General features: G+C 38.9%; 1 protein-coding gene across 1 annotated transcript in view; it reads left to right on the forward strand.

Moving 5' to 3' along the window:
• The window catches only part of TECR (trans-2,3-enoyl-CoA reductase), a 75,319-nt gene that overhangs the window by 18,566 nt on the left and 32,260 nt on the right, over nucleotides 1–24,493 (forward strand). The window contains 4 exon segments of the mRNA XM_053718075.1: nucleotides 5,106–5,209; nucleotides 8,629–8,703; nucleotides 8,705–8,745; nucleotides 22,656–22,761. Of these exon segments, the coding sequence (XP_053574050.1) occupies nucleotides 5,106–5,209; nucleotides 8,629–8,703; nucleotides 8,705–8,745; nucleotides 22,656–22,761 (326 nt within the window).

The following is a 24,493-nucleotide window of genomic DNA, read 5'->3' on the forward strand; positions in this document are numbered from 1 at the left end:
CCTCCCTTTAAAATTAAAATAGTGTTAGAAGCAGAAAAAGAGGTGGCTACCGGGTCGCCTTTGATATACATACTGTTGTATAGATTGTTAAGGTAGGGGGTAATCTCAGAATTCAGAATTTTGTAAAACTCGTTTGGAAGACCGTCTGGTCCCGGTGATTTATTATTAGCAAGATCTGTAATTGTTTTGTTTATCTCTGTTTCAGTGATTGGGGCATTTAAAGAAGTGGCCATTTCCGCTGAAATTTTTGGACAGGATATTCGACTCCAGAATTGGGATGCCTGTGCGGTGTCTGAGCTCCTGCTTGCATAGAGGTCCTGATAGTAGCTAACAAAAACTTTTGCTATCGCTTCTGGATTGTCAATGAGATTACCATCCTTTTGGATACTTTCAATAAGGGATGTTTTTCTTTCCCTTTTCACCAGGTTTGCCAGTAATTTACCAGATTTGTTACCGAATCTATAGATTCTGGCTTGGAGTCTAAGGTCCCTATGAGTTTCCTGGAAGATTGCAAATGTGTCTTTAGTGTTTTTGGCCCGGATGTATTTTGCCCAGTTTCTGGGTGATTTTTCAAGTAGATAAGAGTTATATGAGTTGATTACTGAGCTGGTGATTTCTTTCTCCCTTTGTCGTATTTTCCTAACTCTTTCCACACTATAAGCTATGATTTCGCCCCTGAGGACTGCCTTTGCAGCCTCCCAAAAAACCAGGAGCGAGCCTATGTGACCCTGATTGTGATCAAGATAATCCAAGAATTTAAGTTTAAGCCAATTCTTAAACTTCAAATCGTTCGCAAGAAAGGAGGGAAATATGAAACGTGTTGGTCCTTTTTGTAGCAGCTAGTCTGAACCTCGAGCGAGATGGGACCGTGGTCCGATAGAAAGATAGGAGATAGGCCTGCTTTTACTTCTGACAAGCTTATTCTATTGCTGATAAGAAAAAGGTCGATTCTGGACATCGTTTTGTGCGCTTTAGACAGACAGGTGAAATCTCTGACATTGGGGTTTTGAAGCCTCCAGATGTCTCTTATTGCTAGGTTATGCATAATTGATTTTATTAGTTTGGCTTCTAAGTTATCCCGTTTTTGTTTAAGCGACTTACTAGAAATTCTAAGTCTATCTAATGGACACTGTGGAGACATATTGAAATCGCCGCCTAGTATTAAGTGTCCCTCCTGAACAGAAAGAATTTTAGCCTGAATCCCGTGCCAGAAGCTGGGGTCTAATTTATTAGGGGCGTAAACATTGCACAAGGTGTAGATTGTTTTATGGATTTTAGCTTTAATTATTACAAATCTCCCATCGGGGTCTATATCACTATGGATAACCGCTTGGCCAATTTTTTTCCCAATCAGGATCGCCACCCCTCTCTTCCTCCCCTCTCCCGGGGAAAAGAAAATTTCTTTCACCCAGGTTGATTAGAGTTTCTGGGATTCCTCTGCTGTTAGGTGTGTTTCCTGCAAGAATGCTATATCGGCCCCCGATTTCCTCAGATATGTTAGAATGGCCTTTCTTTTAATCGGGGTGGAGATCCCACCCACATTCCATGAGATTAGTTTAAAATTTGCCATAGATATTTAGCTGGGTATCCGAGTGTAACTGGCGCAGGTGGGGGGGAGGGGATGGGAAAGAAGAGAGAAGGGGGGGAAAAGAGGAAAAGCAAGAGGAAAGGAAAAAAAAAAGAAAAAAAAAAAAAAAGAAACCCACATATACAAACAGACAAATGAACACACAGCAACAACAACCACAGCAAACTTTTAAATGAAAAAGAAAAAAACAAAAAAAAAAAAACAAAAAAAAACCTGGGGGGCTTAAGACCCCATCTATCGTATTTTCCTGGAGCAACATAATCCTGCTCATAATAAAGAGAAGAAAATAGAAAAAGGGGAGAAGAACCAAAGAACATCAGAAGATAAAGCCTATTTTTAGCTTGGTGGATATGTGCCTGAAGTGTTAGAATCTTTCAGATGTTGTTCTACTTCTTGGAGAGTATTAAAGATGTAAATATTCTCAGCTTCTTTAATTTTAAGTTTTGCAGGATAGATAATAGTGGCTTGGTAGCCCTGTTGGATTAATTTTGTACACATAGGAGCTAGCACCCTCCTTTTGGATGATGTCTCAACTGAAAAATCTTGAAAAAGGAGAATTTTCGATTCTCCAATGGTAATAGGCTGGTTCTTACGATAGAATTGCATCAGAGTAACCTTATCTTGAAAATTTAAGAGTTTTGCAATTACTGGTCTGGGTCTGTAATTACCTTTGTTGTCCAACCAGGGTCTACCAAGCCTATGTGCCCTCTCTACTACTATCGGGGGATAGTTAGATGGAATCTTAAGAAGCTGAGGTAAACGCTCAGAAATAAAGGAGTTTAAGTCCTCATAGCTTTTGTCCTCTGGGATCCCTATAAGGCGAATATTATTTCTACGGGCGCGATTCTCAATATCTTCAAGTTTAGCCTGAATTGCGATTAAAGAGTGTTTGGTAGAATCTAGATTAGTGTTATGTAGCGTGGTAAGATCTTCAAGATCTGACACTCTCTGCTCAATTTCATTGATTCTGCCTGCAAACTGTCTGATTTCCTGAGATAAAAGGGTAATGTCTTGCCTGATCTCTAATTTTAATGCGTCAAAATTAGGAGCTAATGCTTCCGCTATTTTAGTGACCAAAATTTGCATGTCAGATATATCAGTTAGGGAAGGTACAGTGGCAAGTGGTTCCTGTGGTTCAGCTGAGGTTTCTATAGTGTTCTTTACTCTCCTATCTCTATGCCTTGCAGCCATGGCTGGCGAGGGAGTCTTGGCGTGAGAGTGAAGAGATTTATCCATGTGACACTTCAACGAAAAAAGGGGGGAGTCGTGTTAGAAGGAGTTATCCAAGTGCTAGAATAGGGAAGAAAGTGAGGAAAGGGAGTGAGGAAAACTGTGTAGGAATGTGAGAAGGGTACGTGCTCTTCTTTGAAGCCTGGTTTCCCAGTTTAGTTAGAAAACACGAGTGAGAGCAAACAGAGAAAAGAATATAATCCAGGGACCAGGATGTGATTTTGAGACTCGCTCGTCAGAGCTTATATGTACAAGTGAGAGATGCTAGTAGAGAGAACCACTAGTTCTAGGCGGAATCACTCCTCTTAAATGTTGCCTGTTATTTTTGGTCTATTGGCTGCGCTAGTAACCCTGGACCTTAAATAATCTTACTGAAGAGTATCAGAATCTATGTGTTTCTGTATCTAGACTTGTTTAAAGTGAGCAGATTATGGCTAGATAGACGCTGATTTTGAGTCAGTTAATTTAAAAATTCACCAAGAGTGACCAGGTGGTCCTAGTAGATGACACCAGAGACCCTTTTTTGGGGGAAGCCCAAATGGCTTAATAGAGATAGAGAAGAAAAAAAAGAAAAAAAAAAAAGAAAAGGAAAATTCCCTATTCGACTGAATAGTCAGAGGGCTTGAGAACTAGGCAGGTCTTTATGTAGCAAAATTTACAATGTAAACCATCTTTAAATGCGGAAAAAAAAGAAAAGTGTTTTGACTTTCAGCATTAAACATTAAACCTGCATTCTTACGTTTCAGAACAGGGGTACCAAAAAAGAGAAAAAAAAAACCCCTCAGCAATAGGAGCAACCAAAAGGCCGCTCAAGATTTTGTATACTTATGTGTATTATAATAACTTCCTGGGTAGTTTGGCTTATGTTAGACTATACTGAAACAATGTCTAATAAATAGAATTGATGAGTCGATTCAAGTCAGTTATTTTAGGCTACTTGTGGCTATCTAGCCTGAGGTGTGGTAGTCCTAAATGCTATTAATTGCGGCTATATTCTGGATGTTATATCTCCTTCACCCCTCTTCTAGAGAAATAGCTTCAGTAAGCCTAGAGGTTTATATAAGATTAAGTACACTTTTAACTCAGTAGAGCCGCAGCAGTGCGGCAGGCACACTGTAACAGCAGAAAACGCCGACAGGGTCACAGCAGTGCGGCACGTTTGGATAATAGACTATGAAAAAGTCTAATATTGATTATCATGGGGCGACTGGCGCACAGGGGGAGTTTTACCTGTAGTGAGAACAGAGGTGTCCCTTAGCAAACAGACAGGGTCCCAAAGGCTTGCGTGAGTTTGAATGTAGCAGAGAGATTCAAACCCGACAAGAGAGCAGAGATGGTAGGTGCTTATGTTTTGTAGCAGAAATCCAGGTAGATGGGGATAGCAGAGGCCAGTGGAATGGTGGGCCACTGGCATGGGTTCCGGATCAGTTTTTGCTTGACTGTCCATGCAAATGCAACAGCCCAGAGACAAGAGGCTGAGGGCTGGGCGCATAAAATTTACCGCCAGCAGGTATGGGACTGGAGCTGTTGCTTGGGCCACACCTGTGCAGCACACCTGTGTAGCTCCACCTCCACCGGAAACCAAGACCAGAGCCTAGAGCATGCAATTTTAAGCAACTTTCTAATTTACTCCTATTATCAATTTTTCTTCATTCTCTTGCTATCTTTATTTAAAAAGCAGGAATGTGATGCATAGGAGCGGCCCATTTTTGGTTGAGAACCTGGGTTATGCTTGCTTATTGGTGGGTAAATGTCACCCTCCAATAAGCAAGCGCTATCCATGGTGCTGAATCTAAAATGGGCTGTCTGTTAAGATTTACATTCCTGCTTTTAAAACAAAGATAGCAAGAGAACAAAGACAATTTGATAATAGGAGTAAATTAGAAAGTTGCTTAAAATGTCATGCTCTATTTGAATCATGAAAGAAAAATTTAGGTTCAGTGTCCCTTTAATTGCCTTGGTATCTTTTGTTGAAGGAGCAGCAGTGCACTACTAGGTACTAATTGAACACATTTGCCAGTGACGAGGCATATATGTGCATTCAGCAATTGGCAGCTCCTGAGCCTACCTAGGTATGCTTTTCAACAAAGTTATACCAAGTGAACGGAACAAATTAGATAAGCTTAAGTAAATTAGAAAGTTGTTTAAAATCGCATTCTCTCTCTGAATCATGAAAGAAGAAATTTGTGTTTCATGTCCCTTTGTATATACAAAACCTGTGTGTGTATAAATGTCATATCCATAAATATCTATATCTTGTTATGAACTCTGATTTTATGTATCATAGAGGGACGTTCACTCAAGGATGAAGACATTTTGCAGAATCTTCCAGTGGGGACAACAGCTACTCTGTACTTCAGAGACCTGGGGGCCCAGATTAGTTGGGTGACTGTGAGTATCTAAATATGACATCATCTTGTAGCAAATGTATGTCATTATAGGCTATGTACACTATACATAAACTAGGGTGCGTTAACATCAATCTCATTTTGAAAATGATTTTTTTTCATACACAAGAAGCTTTATTACTTTTTCGGCAAACTATAGACTGCCCTTCTTATTATTGTTGTATCTAATTAAAGGCATTGTAGGATGCAATAAAGGTTTTGCTTTAAAGGGACAGCCTACACCAAAAATGTATTGCTTAAAAAGATAGATAATCCCTTTATTACTCATTCCCCAGTTTTGCATAACCAACACAGTTATATTAATATACTTTTTACCTCTGTGAATACCTTGTATCTAAGCCTCTGCAGACTGCCCCCTTATTTCAGTTCTTTTGACAGACTTACATTTTAGCCATTGTAGCCAATCAGTGCCCTCTCATAAATAACTCCAAGGGTGTGACTCCAAGGGCGTGACTCCAATGTTATCTATATGACACACATGAATTAACGCCCCCTAGCTGTGAAAAACTGTAAAATGCATTCAGATAAGAGGCGGCCTTCAAGGGCTTAGAAATTAGCATATGAGCCTACCTAGGTTTAGCTTTCAACAAAGAATACAAAGAGAACAAAGCAAATTTGATGATAGAAGTAAATTGGAAAGTTGTTTGAAATGACATGCCCTATGTGAATCATGCAAGTTTAATTTGGACTAGACTCTTCCTTTATTGGATGCTCCTGAATTGAAACATATTACTGTTTTTTCATGCTTGTGGAGCTGTAAGAATTGTGCTTATAAGCTGGAGTTGTGCAGAAACAAGTCAAAATTAAACTTTCACGATTCAGATAGAGCATGCAATTTTAAACAATTTTCCAATTTACTTCTATTATCAATTTTACTTAATTCCCTTGGTATCCTTTGTTAAAGAGTTATCCTAGGTGAGCTCAGGAGTGTGCACGTGTCCTTAGCCACCTGACAGCAGTTTTTGCAACAATGTTTATAGAACTGTTATAAATAGTTGCAAACTTTTGCTGCATTAGAGTTTCTGTAACATTATATGGCAGCAGTGTTTGTAACAAGGTATAACTGACTGTTCTATAAACATTGTTTGCAAACACTGCTGCTATATGGCTAAATACACATGCACGCTACTAAGCTCATCTAGGTTCAGTAACAAAGGATACCAAGAGAACAAAGCAAAATTAATTATATAAGTCAATTGCAAAGTTGTTTAAAAGGTTTTATAGATGAATGATATGCTTTTTCTTGCATCAGTAATTCAGTACTATTCAAGTATATTCTCAGATCATGAAAGAAACCAAATTGTTAAAGGGAAAGTAAAGTCATAATTAGACATTCATGATTTAGGTAGAACATACAATTGTAAACAACTTTCTAATTTACTTCTATTATTTAATTTGCTTCCTTCTCTTGTTATCCTTTCCTGAAAGGTTTATCTAGGTAAGCTCAGGAACAGCAAAGAACCTAGGTTCTAGCTGCTGATTGGTGGCTATATATATATATATATATATATATATATATATATATATATATACCGATTGTCATTGGCTCACCCATATGTTAAGTAAGAAACCAGTAGTGCATTGCTGCTCCTTCAACAAATGATACCAACAGAATGAAACAAACTGGAAAGTTGTTTAAATTTTTATGTTCTATCCAAAATCATGAAAGGAAAATTTTCGGTTTCATTTCCCTTTAAAGGACTAGTCAACACAGTAGATTTGAATAATCAACAAATGCAAGATAGCAAGACAATGCAATAGCACTTAGTCTGAACTTCAAATGAATAGTAGATTTTTTTTTCTGACAATTTGAAAAGTTATGTCTTTTTCCACTCCCCCTGTACCATGTGACAGCCATCAGCCAATCACAAATGCATACACGTACCATGTGACAGCCATCAACCAATCACAAATGCATATACGTTTATTCTGTGAATTCTTGCACATGCTCGGTAGGAGCTGGTGGCTCAAAAAGTTTAAATATAAAAAGACCACTTTTTTTATAGAAAGTAAATTGGAAAGTTGTTTAAAATTGCATGCTCTACCTGAATAATAAAAGTAAAATTTTGACTTGAGTGTCCCTTTAAATAGAATTTTCCAACCCCACATTTTAAGATGCCTGTGTGTTTTTTAAGGAAGAGACTACTCATCATGGTCACATAGAAAGAGAGACTGGGCCAGAAGCCAAACCAACACTTAGGAGATTAGTAGGCGAGATCCTTGATTTAATGAAGGAGAAGAGAGACTCCCACCTTATGGTGGAGGGGTTCTAATATCTGAAGGACATGCCTCCCACGCTTGTATCTGGTGACAGTGATTCACTGAGCTGTGGGTGAAAAGGAATGGGAGGACAGATAAGAAGTATTCTGAGCACATCCATTTTAAGAGCTTTGACTAAAAGGGACAGTGTAGACTCATTTATTTTCTGCCTGTAATTTGTTTCCAATGATAATTTTTACCTGCCGGAGTGTAATTAAAGGCATATGAAACCCAATTTTTTTCTTTCATGATTCAGATAGAGGATGCAATTTTAAGCAACTTTCTAATTTACGCCTATTATCAATTTTTCTTTGTTCTCTTGGTATATTTATTTGAAATAGCAGGAATGTAAGCTTAGAAGCCGGCCCATTTTTGGTTCAGCACCTTAGGTAGCGCTTTCTGATTGGTGCTATAAATTTACAAGAATAGTAGGAGGCAGCAGTATTTCTTGTTTTGTACTGCTCCAGAAATGTGTACTGTGCATAGCTAGATAAATCTTTAACAAAGAATAGCATGAAAATGAAAGTGAAAGTCAATCCTAGCGTTGTACAAACGCTAGTATTGACTATTGAAACAAATATAGGGGACTTTCGTTCATGAAGTATAAGATATTTCATGAAGAAAGCTCCTTTATTTGTTTCAACCGATCACCGTTCTTAGCTGCTACGGCAGCCCACGGCTAAAAAATTTTTTGCTAAGAGGTGACGTTTTCACCTCTTAGCCAATAGCAGTGCGGTAAATCCGGCTTGGCGCTCATGGGAGCCGGATTTACCGCACGGCTATTGGCTAAGAGGTGAAAACGTCAGCTCTTAGCAAAATATTTTTTAGCCGTGGGCTGCAGTAGCAGCTAAGAACGGCGATCGATTGAAACAAATAAAGGAGCTTTCTACATGAAGTATCTTATATTTCATGAATGAAAGTCCCCATTATTTGTTTCAATAGTCAGTCCTAGCGTTTGTACAACGCTAGGATTGACTTTCACGTTAAGTGAATTTGATAATAGTAGCAAACTGAAAAAATAAAACTTTTTAAATTGCATGCTCTGTCTGAATCACAAAATATTTTTTGGGGGGTTTCTTGTACCGTTTAAGCTCTTCCAACAAAATTGTCAACTAACACGTCGCATTTTGTTTCTACATTTAGGTTTTCCTCACAGAATATGCTGGCCCACTTGTCATTTATTTGCTATTCTATTTCCGAGTTCCTTTTATCTATGGTCCCAAAGTATGATTTTATTACCAGTCGACACTCTGTGGTACAGTGAGTATTCCCCTTAATTTTCCTTGCTAAGTGTTTGATTAAAAAAAACAAATTGTTGCTTATCAGTGAAAGGCTGATGTAAAATCAGATGTGTTAGTTATATGCAAGCAACATTTGCAGGTAATAAAACACAGTGGTGTGCTAACGTTTGCGCGCTAACTTTAATGCGTACTAATTTGCACACTGTTAGAAGTTGAAAGTAAATGCATTAGCTCAAGCACAACCGAATTTAACGCGTGTCAGTTAAGCACGACTGAAGACCTTGTGTAAAGGGTTAGGGCTAAAATAAAAGTTGCACCAAACACAACATAAATAAATACATTGAAATAAACTGTTACACTCAAATATACACTATCTGATAAAAATATTTATATAAATATGAATTAAAATATTTTAAAAGGGTTAATGTGTATTTACTGTAAATATTTTACATTCCAATGTTCTTTATATAGGGGAAAATGTTCTTTGTTTTTACAAAAATAATAAAAAATAAATATATATATATATATTTCTTTCATGTAATTAGCAAGAGTCCATGAGCTAGTGACGTATGGGATATACATTCCTACCAGGAGGGGCAAAGTTTCCCAAACCTCAAAATGCCTATAAATACACCCCTCACCACACCCACAAATCAGTTTTACAAACTTTGCCTCCTATGGAGGTGGTGAAGTAAGTTTGTGCTAGATTCTACGTTGATATGCGCTCCGCAGCAGGTTGGAGCCCGGTTTTCCTCTCAGCGTGCAGTGAATGTCAGAGGGATGTGAGGAGAGTATTACCTATTTGAATGCAATGATCTCCTTCTACGGGGTCTATTTCATAGGTCTCTGTTATCGGTCATAGAGATTCATCTCTTACCTCCCTTTTCAGATCGACAATATACTCTTATATATATACCATTACCTCTGCTGATTTTCGTTTCAGCACTGGTTTGGCTTTCTACAACATGTAGATGAGTGTCCTGGGGTAAGTAAGTCTTATTTTCTGTGACACTCTAAGCTATGGTTGGGCACTTTTTTATAAAGTTCTAAATATATGTATTCAAACATTTATTTGCCTTGACTCAGGATGTTCAACATTCCTTATTTTCAGACAGTCAGTTTCATATTTGGGATAATGCATTTGAATCAATCATTTTTTTTCTTACCTTAAAAATTTGACTTTTTTCCTGTGGGCTGTTAGGCTCGCGGGGGCTGAAAATGCTTCATTTCTCCTGTTAAGTGTAGTCAGTCCACGGGTCATCATTACTTCTGGGATATTAACTCCTCCCCAACAGGAAGTGCAAGAGGATCACCCAAGCAGAGCTGCTACATAGCTCCTCCCCTCTACGTCACACCCAGTCATTCTCTTGCACCCAACTAATAGATAGGATGTGTGAGAGGACTGTGGTGATTATACTTAGTTTTTATATCTTCAATCAAAAGTTTGTTATTTTAAAACAGCACCGGAGTGTGTTGTTCCTTCTCAGGTAGAATTTGAAGAAGAATCTACCTGAGTTTTTTGTATGATCTTAGCCGGCGTAGCTAAGATTCATTTTGCTGTTCTCGGCCATTCTGAGGAGTGAGGTAAACTTCAGATCAGGGGACAGCGGGCAGGTTCACCTGCAAAGAGGTATGTTGCAGTATATTATTTTCTGAGGAATGGAATTGACTGAGAAAATACTGCCAATACCGATATAATGTAAGTTCAGCCTTAAATGCAGTAGTAGCAACTGGTATCAGGCTGTCATGTATGTATGTTTACACTTCAGTATTCTGGGGAATGGCACTTCACTGGGATAATACTATATGCATATAACTTTTAGCCTAACTTGCAGTGGGAACGACTAGCAGCAGGCTTTTTAATGACATTATATTATTTGATTTTAAACGTTTTGCTGGCATGTTAAATCGTTTAATTATCTGAGGTACTGGGTGAAAAATTGTTTTGGGCACTGTTTTTCCACTTGGCTGTCGTTTATTTTAATTTAAGACAGTTTACTGAACTTCCCTCACTGTTGTGTGTGAGGGGGAGGGGCCTATTTTGGCGCTTTTGCTACGCATCAGAAATTCAGTCACAAGTCTGTTTCTCTCCCTGCATGATCCGGATCGTCCTCTACAGAGCTCAAGGGTTTTCAAAAATTATTTTGAGGGAGGTAATCACTCACAGCAGACCTGTGAGATTGTGCTTTGACTGTGATAAAAAACGTTTATATTTTGTAAATTTTTCTGCTATTAAGGGTTAGTTATCCATTGCTAATGGGGGCAATCCTTTGCTAAATTTATGCCTTTACCCGGGAAAAATTTGGTTTTTATAATTTCTCCGGTTCATTGTTATTCAACTGTCATAGTTCTTTTCTGTGCTTCTTAAAGGCACAGTACGTTTTTCATATTACTTGTAAATTGAGTTGAAAAGTATTTCCAAGCTTGCTAGTTTAATTGCTAGTTTGTTAAACATGTCTGACTCAGAGGAATATCTCTGTGCTATATGTGCAAAAGCCAAAGTGGAGCCCCAATAGAAATTTATGTACTAATTGCGTTGATGCTACTTTAAATAAAAGTCAATCTGTACAAATTGAACATCATTCACCAAACAACGAGGGGGAAGTTATGCCGACTAACTTGCCTCACGTGTCAGTACCTGCATCTCCCGCTCGGGAGGTGTGTGATATTGTAACGCCGAGTACTTCAGGGCGGCCATTACAAATCACACTACAGGACATGGCTAATGTTATGACTGAAGTTTTGTCTAAATTACCAGAACTTAGAGGTAAGCGAGATCACTCTGGGGTGAGAACAGAGTGCGCTGATAATAATAGGGCCATGTCAGATACTGCGTCACAATTTGCAGAACATGAGGACGGAGAGCTTCAATCTGCAGGTGACGGATCTGATCCAAATAGAGTGGATTCAGACATTTCAAATTTTAAGTTTAAACTAGAAAACCTCCGTGTACTGCTAGGGGAGGTATTAGCGGCTCTGAATGATTGTAACACCGTTGCAATTCCAGAGAAATTATGTAGGCTGGATAGATACTATGCGGTACCAGCGAGTACTGACGTATTTCCTATACCTAAGAGGCTTACAGAGATAATTACTAAGGAGTGGGATAGGCCCGGTGTACCCTTTTCCCCCCCTCCTGTATTTAGAAAAATGTTTCCAATAGACGCCACCACACTGGACTTATGGCAGATGGTCCCTAAGGTGGAGGGAGCGGTTTCTACTCTGGCTAAGCGTACCACTATCCCGGTGGAGGATAGCTGTGCCTTTTCAGATCCAATGGATAAAAAATTAGAGGGTTACCTTAAGAAAATGTTTGTTCAACAAGGTTTTATATTGCAACCCCTTGCATGTATTGCGTCTGTCACGGCTGCGGCCCGCATTTTGGTCCGAGTCTCTGGAAGAGACTCTGACTCAATAACTATAGATGAGATTTTCAAATAAGCTTAAAACCCTTAAGCTAGCTAATTCATTTATTTCAGATGCCGTAGTACATTTAACTAAACTTACGGCTAAGAATTCCGGATTCGCCATTCAGGCACGTAGAGCACTGTGGCTAAAATCCTGGTCAGCTGATGTTACTTCTAAATCTAAATTACTTAACATACCTTTCAAAGGGCAGACCTTATTCGGGCCCGGTTTGAAAGAAATTATCGCTGACATTACAGGAGGTAAAAGGCCATGCCCTGCCTCAAGACAGAGCCAAACCTAGGGCTAGACAGTCTAATTTTCGTGCCTTTCGTAACTTCAAGGCAGGAGCAGCATCAACTTCCTCTGCACCAAAACAGGAAGGAGCTGTTGCTCGCTACAGACAAGGCTGGAAACCTAACCAGTCCTGGAACAAGGGCAAGCAGGCCAGAAAACCTGCTGCTGCCCCTAAGACAGCATGAACTGAGGGCCCCCCAATCCGGGAACGGATCTAGTGGGGGGCAGACTTTCTCTCTTCGCCCAGGCTTGGGCAAGAGATGTCCAGGATCCCTGGGCGTTAGAGATCATATCTCAGGGATATCTTCTGGACTTCAAAATCTCTCCCCCAAAAGGGAGATTTCATCTTTCAAGGTTGTCAACAAACCAAATAAAGAAAGAGGCGTTTCTACGCTGTGTACAAGATCTTTTACTAATGCGAGTGAACCACCCCGGTTCCGCGGTCAGAGCACGGACAGGGGTTTTACTCAAATCTGTTTGTGGTTCCCAAGAAAGAAGGAACCTTCAGACCAATCTTGGATTTAAAGATCCTAAACAAATTCCTAAGAGTTCCATCGTTCAAAATGGAAACTATTCGGACAATCTTACCCATGATCCAAAAGGGTCAGTACATGACCACAGTGGATTTAAAGGACGCTTACCTTCACATACCGATTCACAAAGATCATTACCGGTATCTAAGGTTTGCCTTCCTAGACAGGCATTACCAGTTTGTAGCTCTTCCATTCGGATTGGCTACGGCTCCAAGAATCTTCACAAAGGTTCTGGGCGCTCTTCTGGCGGTACTAAGACCACGGGGAATTTCGGTGGCTCCGTACCTAGACGACATTCTGATACAAGCGTCAAGCTTTCAAACTGCCAAGTCTCATACAGAGTTAGTACTGGCATTTCTAAGGTCGCATGGGTGGAAAGTGAACGAAGAGAAGAGTTCTCTCTTTCCACTCACAAGAGTTCCCTTCTTGGGGACTCTTATAGATTCTGTAGAAATGAAGATCTACCTGACAGAAAACAGGTTAACAAAGCTTCAAAATGCTTGCCGTGTCCTTCATTCCATTCAACACCCGTCAGTGGCTCAATGCATGGAGGTAATCGGCTTAATGGTAGCGGCAATGGACATAGTACCATTTGCAAGCCTACATCTCAGACCGCTGCAATTGTGCATGCTAAGTCAGTGGAATGGGGATTACTCAGATTTGTCCCCTACTCTGAATCTGGATCAAGAGACCAGAAATTCTCTTCTATGGTGGCTTTCTCGGCCACATCTGTCCAGGGGGATGCCATTCAGCAGGCCAGATTGGACAATTGTAACAACAGACGCCAGCCTATTAGGTTGGGGCGCTGTCTGGAATTCCCTGAAGGCTCAGGGATCATGGACTCAGGAGGAGAGTCTCCTTCCAATAAACATTCTGGAATTGAGAGCAGTTCTCAATGCCCTTCTGGCTTGGCCTCAGTTAACAACTCGGGGGTTCATCAGGTTTTAGTCGGACAACATCACGACTGTAGCTTACATCAACCATCAAGGAGGGACAAGAAGCTCCCTAGCGATGATGGAAGTATCAAAGATAATTCGCTGGGCAGAGTCTCACTCTTGCCACCTGTCAGCGATCCACATTCCAGGAGTGGAGAACTGGGAGGCGGATTTACTAAGTCGTCAGACTTTTCATCCGGGGGAGTGGGAACTTCATCCGGAGGTCTTTGCCCAAATACTTCGACGTTGGGGCAAACCAGAGATAGATCTCATGGCGTCTCGCCAGAACGCCAAGCTTCCTTGTTACGGGTCCAGGTCCAGGGACCCGGGAGCGGTCCTGGTAGATGCTTTGACAGCACCTTGGACCTTCGGGATGGCTTATGTGTTTTCCACCCTTCCCGATGCTTCCTCGATTGATTGCCAGGATCAAACAGGAGAGAGCATCGGTGATTCTAATAGCGCCTGCGTGGCCACGCAGGACCTGGTATGCAGATCTAGTGGACATGTCATCCTGTCCACCTTGGTCTCTGCCTCTGAGACAGGACCTTCTAATTCAGGGTCCTTTCAAACATCAAAATCTAATTTCTCTGAAGCTGACTGCTTGGAAATTGAACGCTTGATTTTATCAAAGCGTGGATTTTCTGAGTCAGTAATTGATACCTTAATACAGGCTAGGAAACCTGTTACCAGAAAGATTTACCATAAAATATGGCATAAATACTTACATTGGTGCGAATCCAAGAGTTACTCATGGAGTAAGGTTAGGATTCCTAGGATATTGTCTTTTCTACAAGAAGGTTTAGAAAAGGGTTTATCTGCTAGTTCCTTAAAGGGACAGATCTCAGCTCTGTCCATTCTTTTACACAAACGTCTGTCAGAAGTTCCAGACGTTCAGGCTTTTTGTCAGGCTTTGGCCATGATTAAGCCTGTGTTTTAAAACTGTTGCTCCACCATGGAGCTTAAATTTAGTTCTTAACGTTTTACAGGGTGTTCCGTTTGAACCCCTTCATTCCATTGATATCAAATTGTTATCTTGGAAAGTTCTGTTTTTGATGGCTATTTCCTCAGCTCGAAGAGTCTCTGAGTTATCGGCCTTACATTGTGATTCTCCTTATCTGATTTTTCATTCAGACAAGGTAGTTCTGCGTACTAAACCTGGGTTCTTACCTAAGGTAGTCACTAATAGGAATATCAATCAAGAGATTGTTGTTCCATCATTGTATCCTAATCCTTCTTCAAAGAAGGAACGACTTCTACACAATCTAGATGTAGTCCGTGCCCTGAAATTTTATTTACAGGCAACTAAAGATTTTCGCCAAACTTCTTCGCTGTTTGTCGTTTATTCTGGACAGAGGAGAGGTCAAAAAGCTTCTGCTACCTCTCTCTCCTTTTGGCTTTGTAGCATAATACGTTAAGCCTATGAGACTGCTGGACAGCAGCCTCCTGAAAGAATTACAGCTCATTCTACTAGAGCTGTGGCTTCCACTTGGGCCTTTAAGAATGAGGCCTCTGTTGAACAGATTTTGCAAGGCTGCAACTTGGTCTTCTCTTCATACTTTTTCCAAATTTTACAAATTTGACACTTTTGCTTCTTCGGAGGCTGTTTTTGGGAGAAAGGTTCTTCAGGCAGTGGTTCCTTCCGTATAAAGATCCTGCCTGTCCCTCCCGTCATCCGTGTACTTTAGCTTTGGTATTGGTATCCCAGAAGTAATGATGACCCGTGGACTGACTACACTTAACAGGAGAAAACATAATTTATGCTTACCTGATAAATTCCTTTCTCCTGTAGTGTAGTCAGTCCACGGCCCGCCCTGTTTTTTATGGCAGGTCTAAATTTTTAAATTATACTCCAGTCACCACTGCACCCTATAGTTTCTCCTTTCTCGTTTGGTTCTCGGTCGAATGACTGGGTGTGACGTAGAGGGGAGGAGCTATGTAGCAGCTCTGCTTGGGTGATCCTCTTGCACTTCCTGTTGGGGAGGAGTTAATATCCCAGAAGTAATGATGACCCGTGGACTGACTACACTACAGGAGAAAGGAATTTATCAGGTAAGCATAAATTATGTTTTTATTGCGTCATTCTTGGCACGGACTTTTTTGGCGCAAAAAATCTTTTCCGTTTCCGGCGTCATACGTGTCGCCGGAAGTTGCGTCATTTTTTGACGTTCTTTTGCGTAAAAAATGTCGGCGTTCCGGATGTGGCGTCATTTTTGGCGCCAAAAAACATTTAGGCGCCAAATAATGTGGGCGTCTTCTTTGGCGCTTAAAAAATATGGGCGTCATTTTTGTCTCCACATTATTTAAGTCTCATTATTTATTGCTTCTGGTTGCTAGAAGCTTGTTCTTTGGCATTTTTTCCCATTCCTGAAACTGTCATTTAAGGAATTTGATCAATTTTGCTTTATATGTTGTTTTTTCTCTTACATATTGCAAGATGTCTCACGTTGCATCTGAGTCAGAAGAAACTTCAGGAAAATCGCTGCCTGGTGCTGGAACTTCCAAAGCTAAGTGTATCTGCTGTAAACTTTTGGTAGTTGTTCCTCCAGCTGTTGTTTGTATTAAATGTCATGACAAACTTGTTAATGCAGAAAATATTTCCTTTAGTAAAGTACCATTACCTGTTGTAGTTCCCTCAACATCTAATGTTCAGAGTGTTCCTGATAACATAAGAGATTTTGTTTCTGAATCCATTAAGAAGGCTATGTCTGTTATTCCTCCTTCTAGTAAACATAAAAAATCTTTTAAAACTTCTCTTTATCCAGATGAATTTTTAAATGAACATCATCATTCTGATTCTAATGATTCTTCTGGTTCAGAGGACTCTGTCTCAGAAGTTGATGCTGATAAATCTTCATATTTATTTCAAATGGAATTTATTCGTTCTTTACTTAAAGAAGTCCTAATTGCATTAGAAATTGAGGATTCTGGTCCTCTTGATACTAAATCTAAACGTTTAGATAAGGTCTTTAAATCTCCTGTAGTTATTCCAGAAGTTTTTCCTGTTCCAGGTGCTATTTCTGAAGTAATTTCCAGAGAATGGAATAATTTGGGTAATTCATTTTCTCCTTCTAAACGTTTTAAGCAATTATATCCTGTGCCGTCCGACAGATTAGAGTTTTGGGACAAAATCCCTAAAGTTGATGGGGCTATTTCTACCCTTGCTAAACGTACTACTATTCCTACGGCAGATGGTACTTCCTTTAAGGATCCTCTAGATAGGGAAAATTGAATCCTTTCTAAGAAAAGCTTATTTGTGTTCAGGTAATCTTGTTAGACCTGCTATATCTTTGGCGGATGTTGCTGCAGCTTCAACTTTTTGGTTGGAAACTTTAGCGCAACAAGTAACAGATCATGATTCTCATAACATTATTATTCTGCTTCAACATGCTAATAATTTTATCTGTGATGCCATTTTTGATATTATCAGAGTTGATATCAGGTTTATGTCTCTAGCTATTTTAGCTAGAAGAGCTTTATGGCTTAAAACTTGGAATGCTGATATGTCTTCTAAATCGACTCTACTTTCCCTTTCTTTCCAGGGTAATAAATTATTTGGTTCTCAGTTGGATTCTATTATCTCAACTGTTACTGGTGGGAAAGGAACTTTTTTACCGCAGGATAAAAAATCTAAGGGTAAAAACAGGGCTAATAATCGTTTTCGTTCCTTTCGTTTCAACAAAGAACAAAAGCCTGATCCTTCATCCTCAGGAGCAGTTTCAGTTTGGAAACCATCTCCAGTCTGGAATAAATCCAAGCCTTCTAGAAAAGCAAAGCCAGCTTCTAAGTCCACATGAAGGTGCGGCCCTCATTCCAGCTCAGCTGGTAGGGGGCAGATTACGTTTTTTCAAAGAAATTTGGATCGATTCTGTTCACAATCTTTGGATTCAGAACATTGTTTCAGAAGGGTACAGAATTGGTTTCAAGATAAGACCTCCTGCAAAGAGATTTTTTCTTTCCCGTGTCCCAGTAAACCCAGCGAAAGCTCAAGCATTTCTGAAATGTGTTTCAGATCTAGAGTTGGCTGGAGTAATTATGCCAGTTCCAGTTCTGGAACAGGGGCTGGGGTTTTATTCGAATCTCTTCATTGTACCAAAGAAGGAGAATTCCTTCAGACCAGTTCTGGATCTAAAAATATTGAATCGTTATGTAAGGATACCAACATTCAAAATGGTAACTATAAGGACTATCCTGCCTTTTGTTCAGCAAGGGCATTATATGTCTACAATAGATTTACAGGATGCATATCTGCATATTCCGATTCATCCAGCTCACTATCAGTTTCTGAGATTCTCTTTCCTGGACAGGCATTACCAGTTTGTGGCTCTGCCGTTTGGCCTAGCAACAGCTCCAAGAATTTTTACAAAGGTTCTCGGTGCCCTTCGATCTGTAATCAGAGAACAGGGTATTGTGGTATTTCCTTATTTGGACGATATCTTGGTACTTGCTCAGTCTTCACATTTAGCAGAATCTCATACGAATCGACTTGTGTTGTTTCTTCAAGATCATGGTTGGAGGATCAATTCACTAAAAAGTTCATTGATTCCTCAGACAAGGGTAACCTTTTTGGGTTTCCAGATAGATTCAGTGTCCATGACTCTGTCTTTGACAGACAAGAGACGTCTAAAATTGATTTCAGCTTGTCGAAACCTTCAGTCACAATCATTCCCTTCGGTAGCCTTTTGCATGGAAATTTTAGGTCTTATGACTGCTGCATCGGACGCGATCCCCTTTGCTCGTTTTCACATGTGACCTCTTCAGCTCTGTATGCTGAACCAATGGTGCAGGGATTACACAAAGATATCTCAATTAATATCTTTAAAACCGATTGTACGACACTCTCTAACGTGGTGGACAGATCACCATCGTTTAGTTCAGGGGGCTTCTTTTGTTCTTCCGACCTGGACTGTAATTTCAACAGATGCAAGTCTTACAGGTTGGGGAGCTGTGTGGGGGTCTCTGACGGCACAAGGGGTTTGGGAATCTCAGGAGGTGAGATTACCGATCAATATTTTGGAACTCCGTGCAATTTTCAGAGCTCTTCAGTTTTGGCCTCTTCTGAAGAGAGAATCGTTCATTTGTTTTCAGACAGACAATGTCACAACTGTGGCATACATCAATCATCAGGGGGGGACTCACAGTCCTCTGGCTATGAAAGAAGTATCTCGAATTCTGGTTTGGGCGGAATCCAGCTCCTGCCTAATCTCTGCGGTTCATATCCCAGGTATAGACAATTGGGAAGCGGATTATCTGTCGCCAAACGTTGCATCCCGGGCGAATGGTCTCTTCACCCAGAGGTATTTCTTCAGATTGTTCAAATGTGGGAACTTCCAGAAATAGATCTAATGGCTTCTCATCTAAACAAGAAACTTCCCAGGTATCTGTCCAGATCCCGGGATCCTCAGGCGGAGGCAGTGGATGCATTATCACTTCCTTGGAAGTATCATCCTGCCTATATCTTTCCGCCTCTAGTTCTTCTTCCAAGAGTAATCTCCAAGATTCTGAAGGAATGCTCGTTTGTTCTGCTGGTAGCTCCAGCATGGCCTCACAGGTTTTGGTATGCGGATCTTGTCCGGATGGCCTCTTGCCAACCGTGGACTCTTCCGTTAAGACCAGACCTTCTGTCGCAAGGTCCTTTTTTCCATCAGGATCTCAAATCCTTAAATTTAAAGGTATGGAGATTGAACGCTTGATTCTTGGTCAAAGAGGTTTCTCTGACTCTGTGATTAATACGATGTTACAGGCTCGTAAATCTGTATCTAGAGAGATATATTATAGAGTCTGGAAGACTTATATTTCTTGGTGTCTTTCTCATCATTTTTCCTGGCATTCTTTTAGAATTCCGAGAATTTTACAGTTTCTTCAGGATGGTTTAGATAAAGGTTTGTCCGCAAGTTCCTTGAAAGGACAAATCTCTGCTCTTTCTGTTCTTTTTCACAGAAAGATTGCTAATCTTCCTGATATTCATTGTTTTGTACAAGCTTTGGTTCGTATAAAACCTGTCATTAAGTCAATTTCTCCTCCTTGGAGTTTGAATTTGGTTCTGGGGGCTCTTCAAGCTCCTCCTTTTGAACCCATGCATTCATTGGACATTAAATTACTTTCTTGGAAAGTTTTGTTCCTTTTGGCGATCTCTTCTGCCAGAAGAGTCTCTGAATTATCTGCTCTTTCTTGTGAGTCTCCTTTTCTGATTTTTCATCAGGATAAGGCGGTGTTGCGAACTTCTTTTGAATTTTTACCTAAGGTTGTGAATTCCAACAACATTAGTAGAGAAATTGTGGTTCCTTCATTATGTCCTAATCCTAAGAATTCTAAGGAGAAATCGTTGCATTCTTTGGATGTTGTTAGAGCTTTGAAATATTATGTTGAAGCTACTAAGTCTTTCCGAAAGACTTCTAGTCTATTTGTTATCTTTTCCGGTTCTAGAAAAGGCCAGAAAGCTTCTGCCATTTCTTTGGCATCTTGGTTGAAATCTTTAATTCATCTTGCCTATGTCGAGTCGGGTAAAACTCTGCCTCAAAGGATTACAGCTCATTCTACTAGGTCAGTTTCTACTTCCTGGGCGTTTAGGAATGAAGCTTCGGTTGATCAGATTTGCAAAGCAGCAACTTGGTCCTCTTTGCATACTTTTACTAAATTCTACCATTTTGATGTGTTTTCCTCTTCTGAAGCAGTTTTTGGTAGAAAAGTACTTCAGGCAGCGGTTTCAGTTTGAATCTTCTGCTTATGTTTTCATTAAACTTTATTTTGGGTGTGGATTATTTTCAGCAGGAATTGGCTGTCTTTATTTTATCCCTCCCTCTCTAGTGACTCTTGCGTGGAAAGATCCACATCTTGGGTAGTCATTATCCCATACGTCACTAGCTCATGGACTCTTGCTAATTACATGAAAGAAAACATAATTTATGTAAGAACTTACCTGATAAATTCATTTCTTTCATATTAGCAAGAGTCCATGAGGCCCACCCTTTTTTGTGGTGGTTATGATTTTTTTGTATAAAGCACAATTATTCCAATTCCTTATTTTATATGCTTTCGCACTTTTTTTCTTATCACCCCACTTCTTGGCTATTCGTTAAACTGATTTGTGGGTGTGGTGAGGGGTGTATTTATAGGCATTTTGAGGTTTGGGAAACTTTGCCCCTCCTGGTAGGAATGTATATCCCATACGTCACTAGCTCATGGACTCTTGCTAATATTAAAGAAATGAATTTATCAGGTAAGTTCTTACATAAATTATGATATATATATATATATATATATATATAGGTATAGATATATATTTTATATATCTATATATAGAAATATTTATTTATTTATGTGAAGAACATTGGAATATTAAATATATGTAACGCTCTTCGGGTTTCGTGCTGGCGTTCTAACGCTGTGTCACATACTATAAGTATAAGTTATCTTAAGATACTGTAAAAATACATAAACATTCAGATAATTTTTTAGAATTTTTAAGTACATCTATAATAATTATTTACATTAATTATATTTAATCAATACATAATGCACCTCAATATAACTTATGTCGGGTTAGCGCACTTGAAGAATTTGTGTACTCCTGTTTTTTTTTTATGTGTGTAAAAGCTAGCTGCTGATTGGTGGCTTCATATATATATGCCTCTTGTCAATGGCTTTCCCAGTGTACTCAGCTAGCTCCCAATAGTGCATTGTTGCTCCTTCAACAAAGGATACTAAAAAATAGAAATAAACCAGAAAGTATGAACATATCTGAATCATGAAAGAACATTTTTGGTTATATGTCCCTTTAAAGGCACATGAAACCCATTTTTTTTTTCTTTCATTCATTTAGAAAGAGCATGTAATTTTAAACAACTTTCTAATTTACTTCTACTATCTAATTTGCTTCATTCTCTTGATATTCTTTGCTGAAAGGCATATCTAGATAGGCTCAGTAGCTGCTGATTGGTGACTGCACATAGATGCCTCGTGTGATTGGCTCACCCATGTGCATTGCTATTTCTTCAACAAAGGATATCTAAAAAATGAAGCAAATTAGATTATAGAAGTAAATTCGAATGTTGTTTAAAATTTTATTCTCTAAATGAATCATTAAAGAAAAATTTGGGGTTTAGTGTCCCTTTAAGTTCTATTTCTTAACATTGTATGTTTATTTTATAACATTTTGCTATGAAGAAGAGTCATGTTATTTCTGCATTAACAAATTCAGTTTTGAGAACTACAAAACCAAGAATATGTGATGATGATATCTGCTAGATAGTAAAAATGCCCAAAAGAATCTTACTGAAACCTCTGGGAGAGATGACGTGAATAGATTAACAGAATTAATTTGTCAAATAAAATAATAGTTACAGCCATGACTATACAGCTTCATGCTACATAATTAAACAACTAATCATTATTTCAGTATGAATAACCTTTGGATTATAATGTATCTTAAATAGAAAACTATCTTTAAATAGTTTTTTTCTTCAAAAAGCATTTTATTTAAAAGAAATCATATTCAAATTAAATAAATCTGATTTATATAAAATCTTTTTTTTTTAAACATTGATTTGTATCCACCTTGATTCTCTGTTTACCCTCCTTTCTTCCCTTCCCATCCTATTTTATATACTCTTTTTCAGTCTCAATTCAATTCAAATTAACCTTCTCCATATCTTATATTCCCACATCTCCGTCCTTATATACAATGTGTTTTTTTTTTCATTTTGGATTAATTTGATGTTCTCTATTAGTCTGTGTACTCACTTTGTATAATTGTTTTGCAGTCTCGCCTGTATTTGTCACTCGTTTCATTACATAAAACGTCTTCTGGAGACCCTGTTTGTCCATCGGTTTTCACACGGTACAATGCCACTCCGGAACATTTTTAAGGTAACTCTCACAAGTCAGTATATATTTTTTTTCTCACTAGCGACATGAAAGGCTGTCAAAATTAAACCACAATTTGAAACTGCATCTGAAGCAGCTACTTAGGATAAACGTATTGAGACGTTGTTTTTGTAACAACGTATAGTTTTGCTTATTTTTTAATAACATTGTTTTGATTTTCAGACTCCTAACCAAGTCCCAAAGTATCAAATGTAGACCAAGGCCTACAGATTACTGCTGCTCTTGCTTGTGTAATCTGTCTTTTCATATGCAGGGGAGGGGAGGGACTGCTCTTCCTGATTTCTCAGCCCCTTTTAGTGGGTGTCCCAGCCTAACCTCATCAACAGTGATAAACTGGGAGCTTCTAAGTTTTTAAAAGGTTTTATACTGGATTTTTAGATCAGTATCTGTGCAGTTATATGAACATTGCTGTATACTGTCTCTTTTAAAGGGGCAATAAACAGCTGAGTACAACTACAATAGCATGGTTATTACTCACTATGCTATTGGTGTTCGCAGATGTCTTTTTTTTAATCCTTTGCAATGACCAAGTTAGTGAAGCTCTGTATCTTCACACTGGGTGCTGCCATTTTAGAGCTTATATTTGTTATGTTACTTTTAAACTGTGCAAACAACTGCAAAAATGTAACTCTTCTGCTGCCTATTATAGGAGCTACACTGAAGTGTATGGTTCATCTGTCAAAAAACCTGTAACGTCACAGATCTGTGAAAGTGCACTGCTTCTGTCACAGGGTGCAGCAATACCCGTGCTACAAGATGGCGGCGCTCAGTATAAAATACAGGATTCTGTTATGAGTTTAAATAAGAGAACGGCTTTAAAGAGAGCTGCTCGTACAGGAGGAATAACAATAGCATGATAAGTAGTAACATGCTACTGTAGTTGTACACAGCAGTTTAATGTCCATTTAATATCGCACAGGCTTTTGCTCCTTCCTTTAAATGTAATCATGTTAAGCAAATTTTACATTGAAATTAGTTAAAGGGGCATAAAGGTGCAAAAAGAAAATACTCTAATATGCTAGAGCCTTGTTTCTCAACCTGTAGTATATGTACATGTTAAATCAAAGTAAACATAAAAAGAAACAGATTGTGATAAAAAAAAAAACAACTTAATTGTTTTCTTGCAAAATGAGCACTTAGGAATTATCAGTGTAGCTACTGCAGCTAGATAAACAAGCAGACATTACAGAACTTAAGTTCTACTGTAACATGAATTGTGCTGCAGTCCTCTACTAATCATAGGTAGTAAACTGACTGCAGCTATTTTATGGTGTCTCCTAGCAACAGGAAAAACTATTCCTTTGCCTTCCTGTAGAGACTCCAGCCCCCGTGTAGAGCTGTGACAGGAAGTAATGGACCCTGCACAAATGTAGTAAAAAAAAAAAGAAAATAAATAAAAGGTAAACTCCTTTTAAAATCATGAATAATACATAACCCAATTCTTAGTGCTTTTTTGTTACAACAATGAAACAGACTGTTTTATATCCCTTTTAAAACAAATAACATCAAGAATCTTTTTTTCTTCTATTTTTTCCAATTGGAGTAACTAAAAAAAACCATACGGTTTTGTGTGAGAGATCTCTATTACACGCACATGTTATATCTCTGTTTATAAGACTAAAGTGATAGTAAACTTAGATTGAGCACATTTTCTTAATGGATCTTTGGTATTTTTAAGTGTTCAATTTGTATTTTTTCTGGTTTCTTTTTCCCC

This window comes from Bombina bombina, chromosome 6, assembly GCF_027579735.1.
Source record: "Bombina bombina isolate aBomBom1 chromosome 6, aBomBom1.pri, whole genome shotgun sequence".
Classification (NCBI taxonomy): domain Eukaryota; kingdom Metazoa; phylum Chordata; class Amphibia; order Anura; family Bombinatoridae; genus Bombina; species Bombina bombina.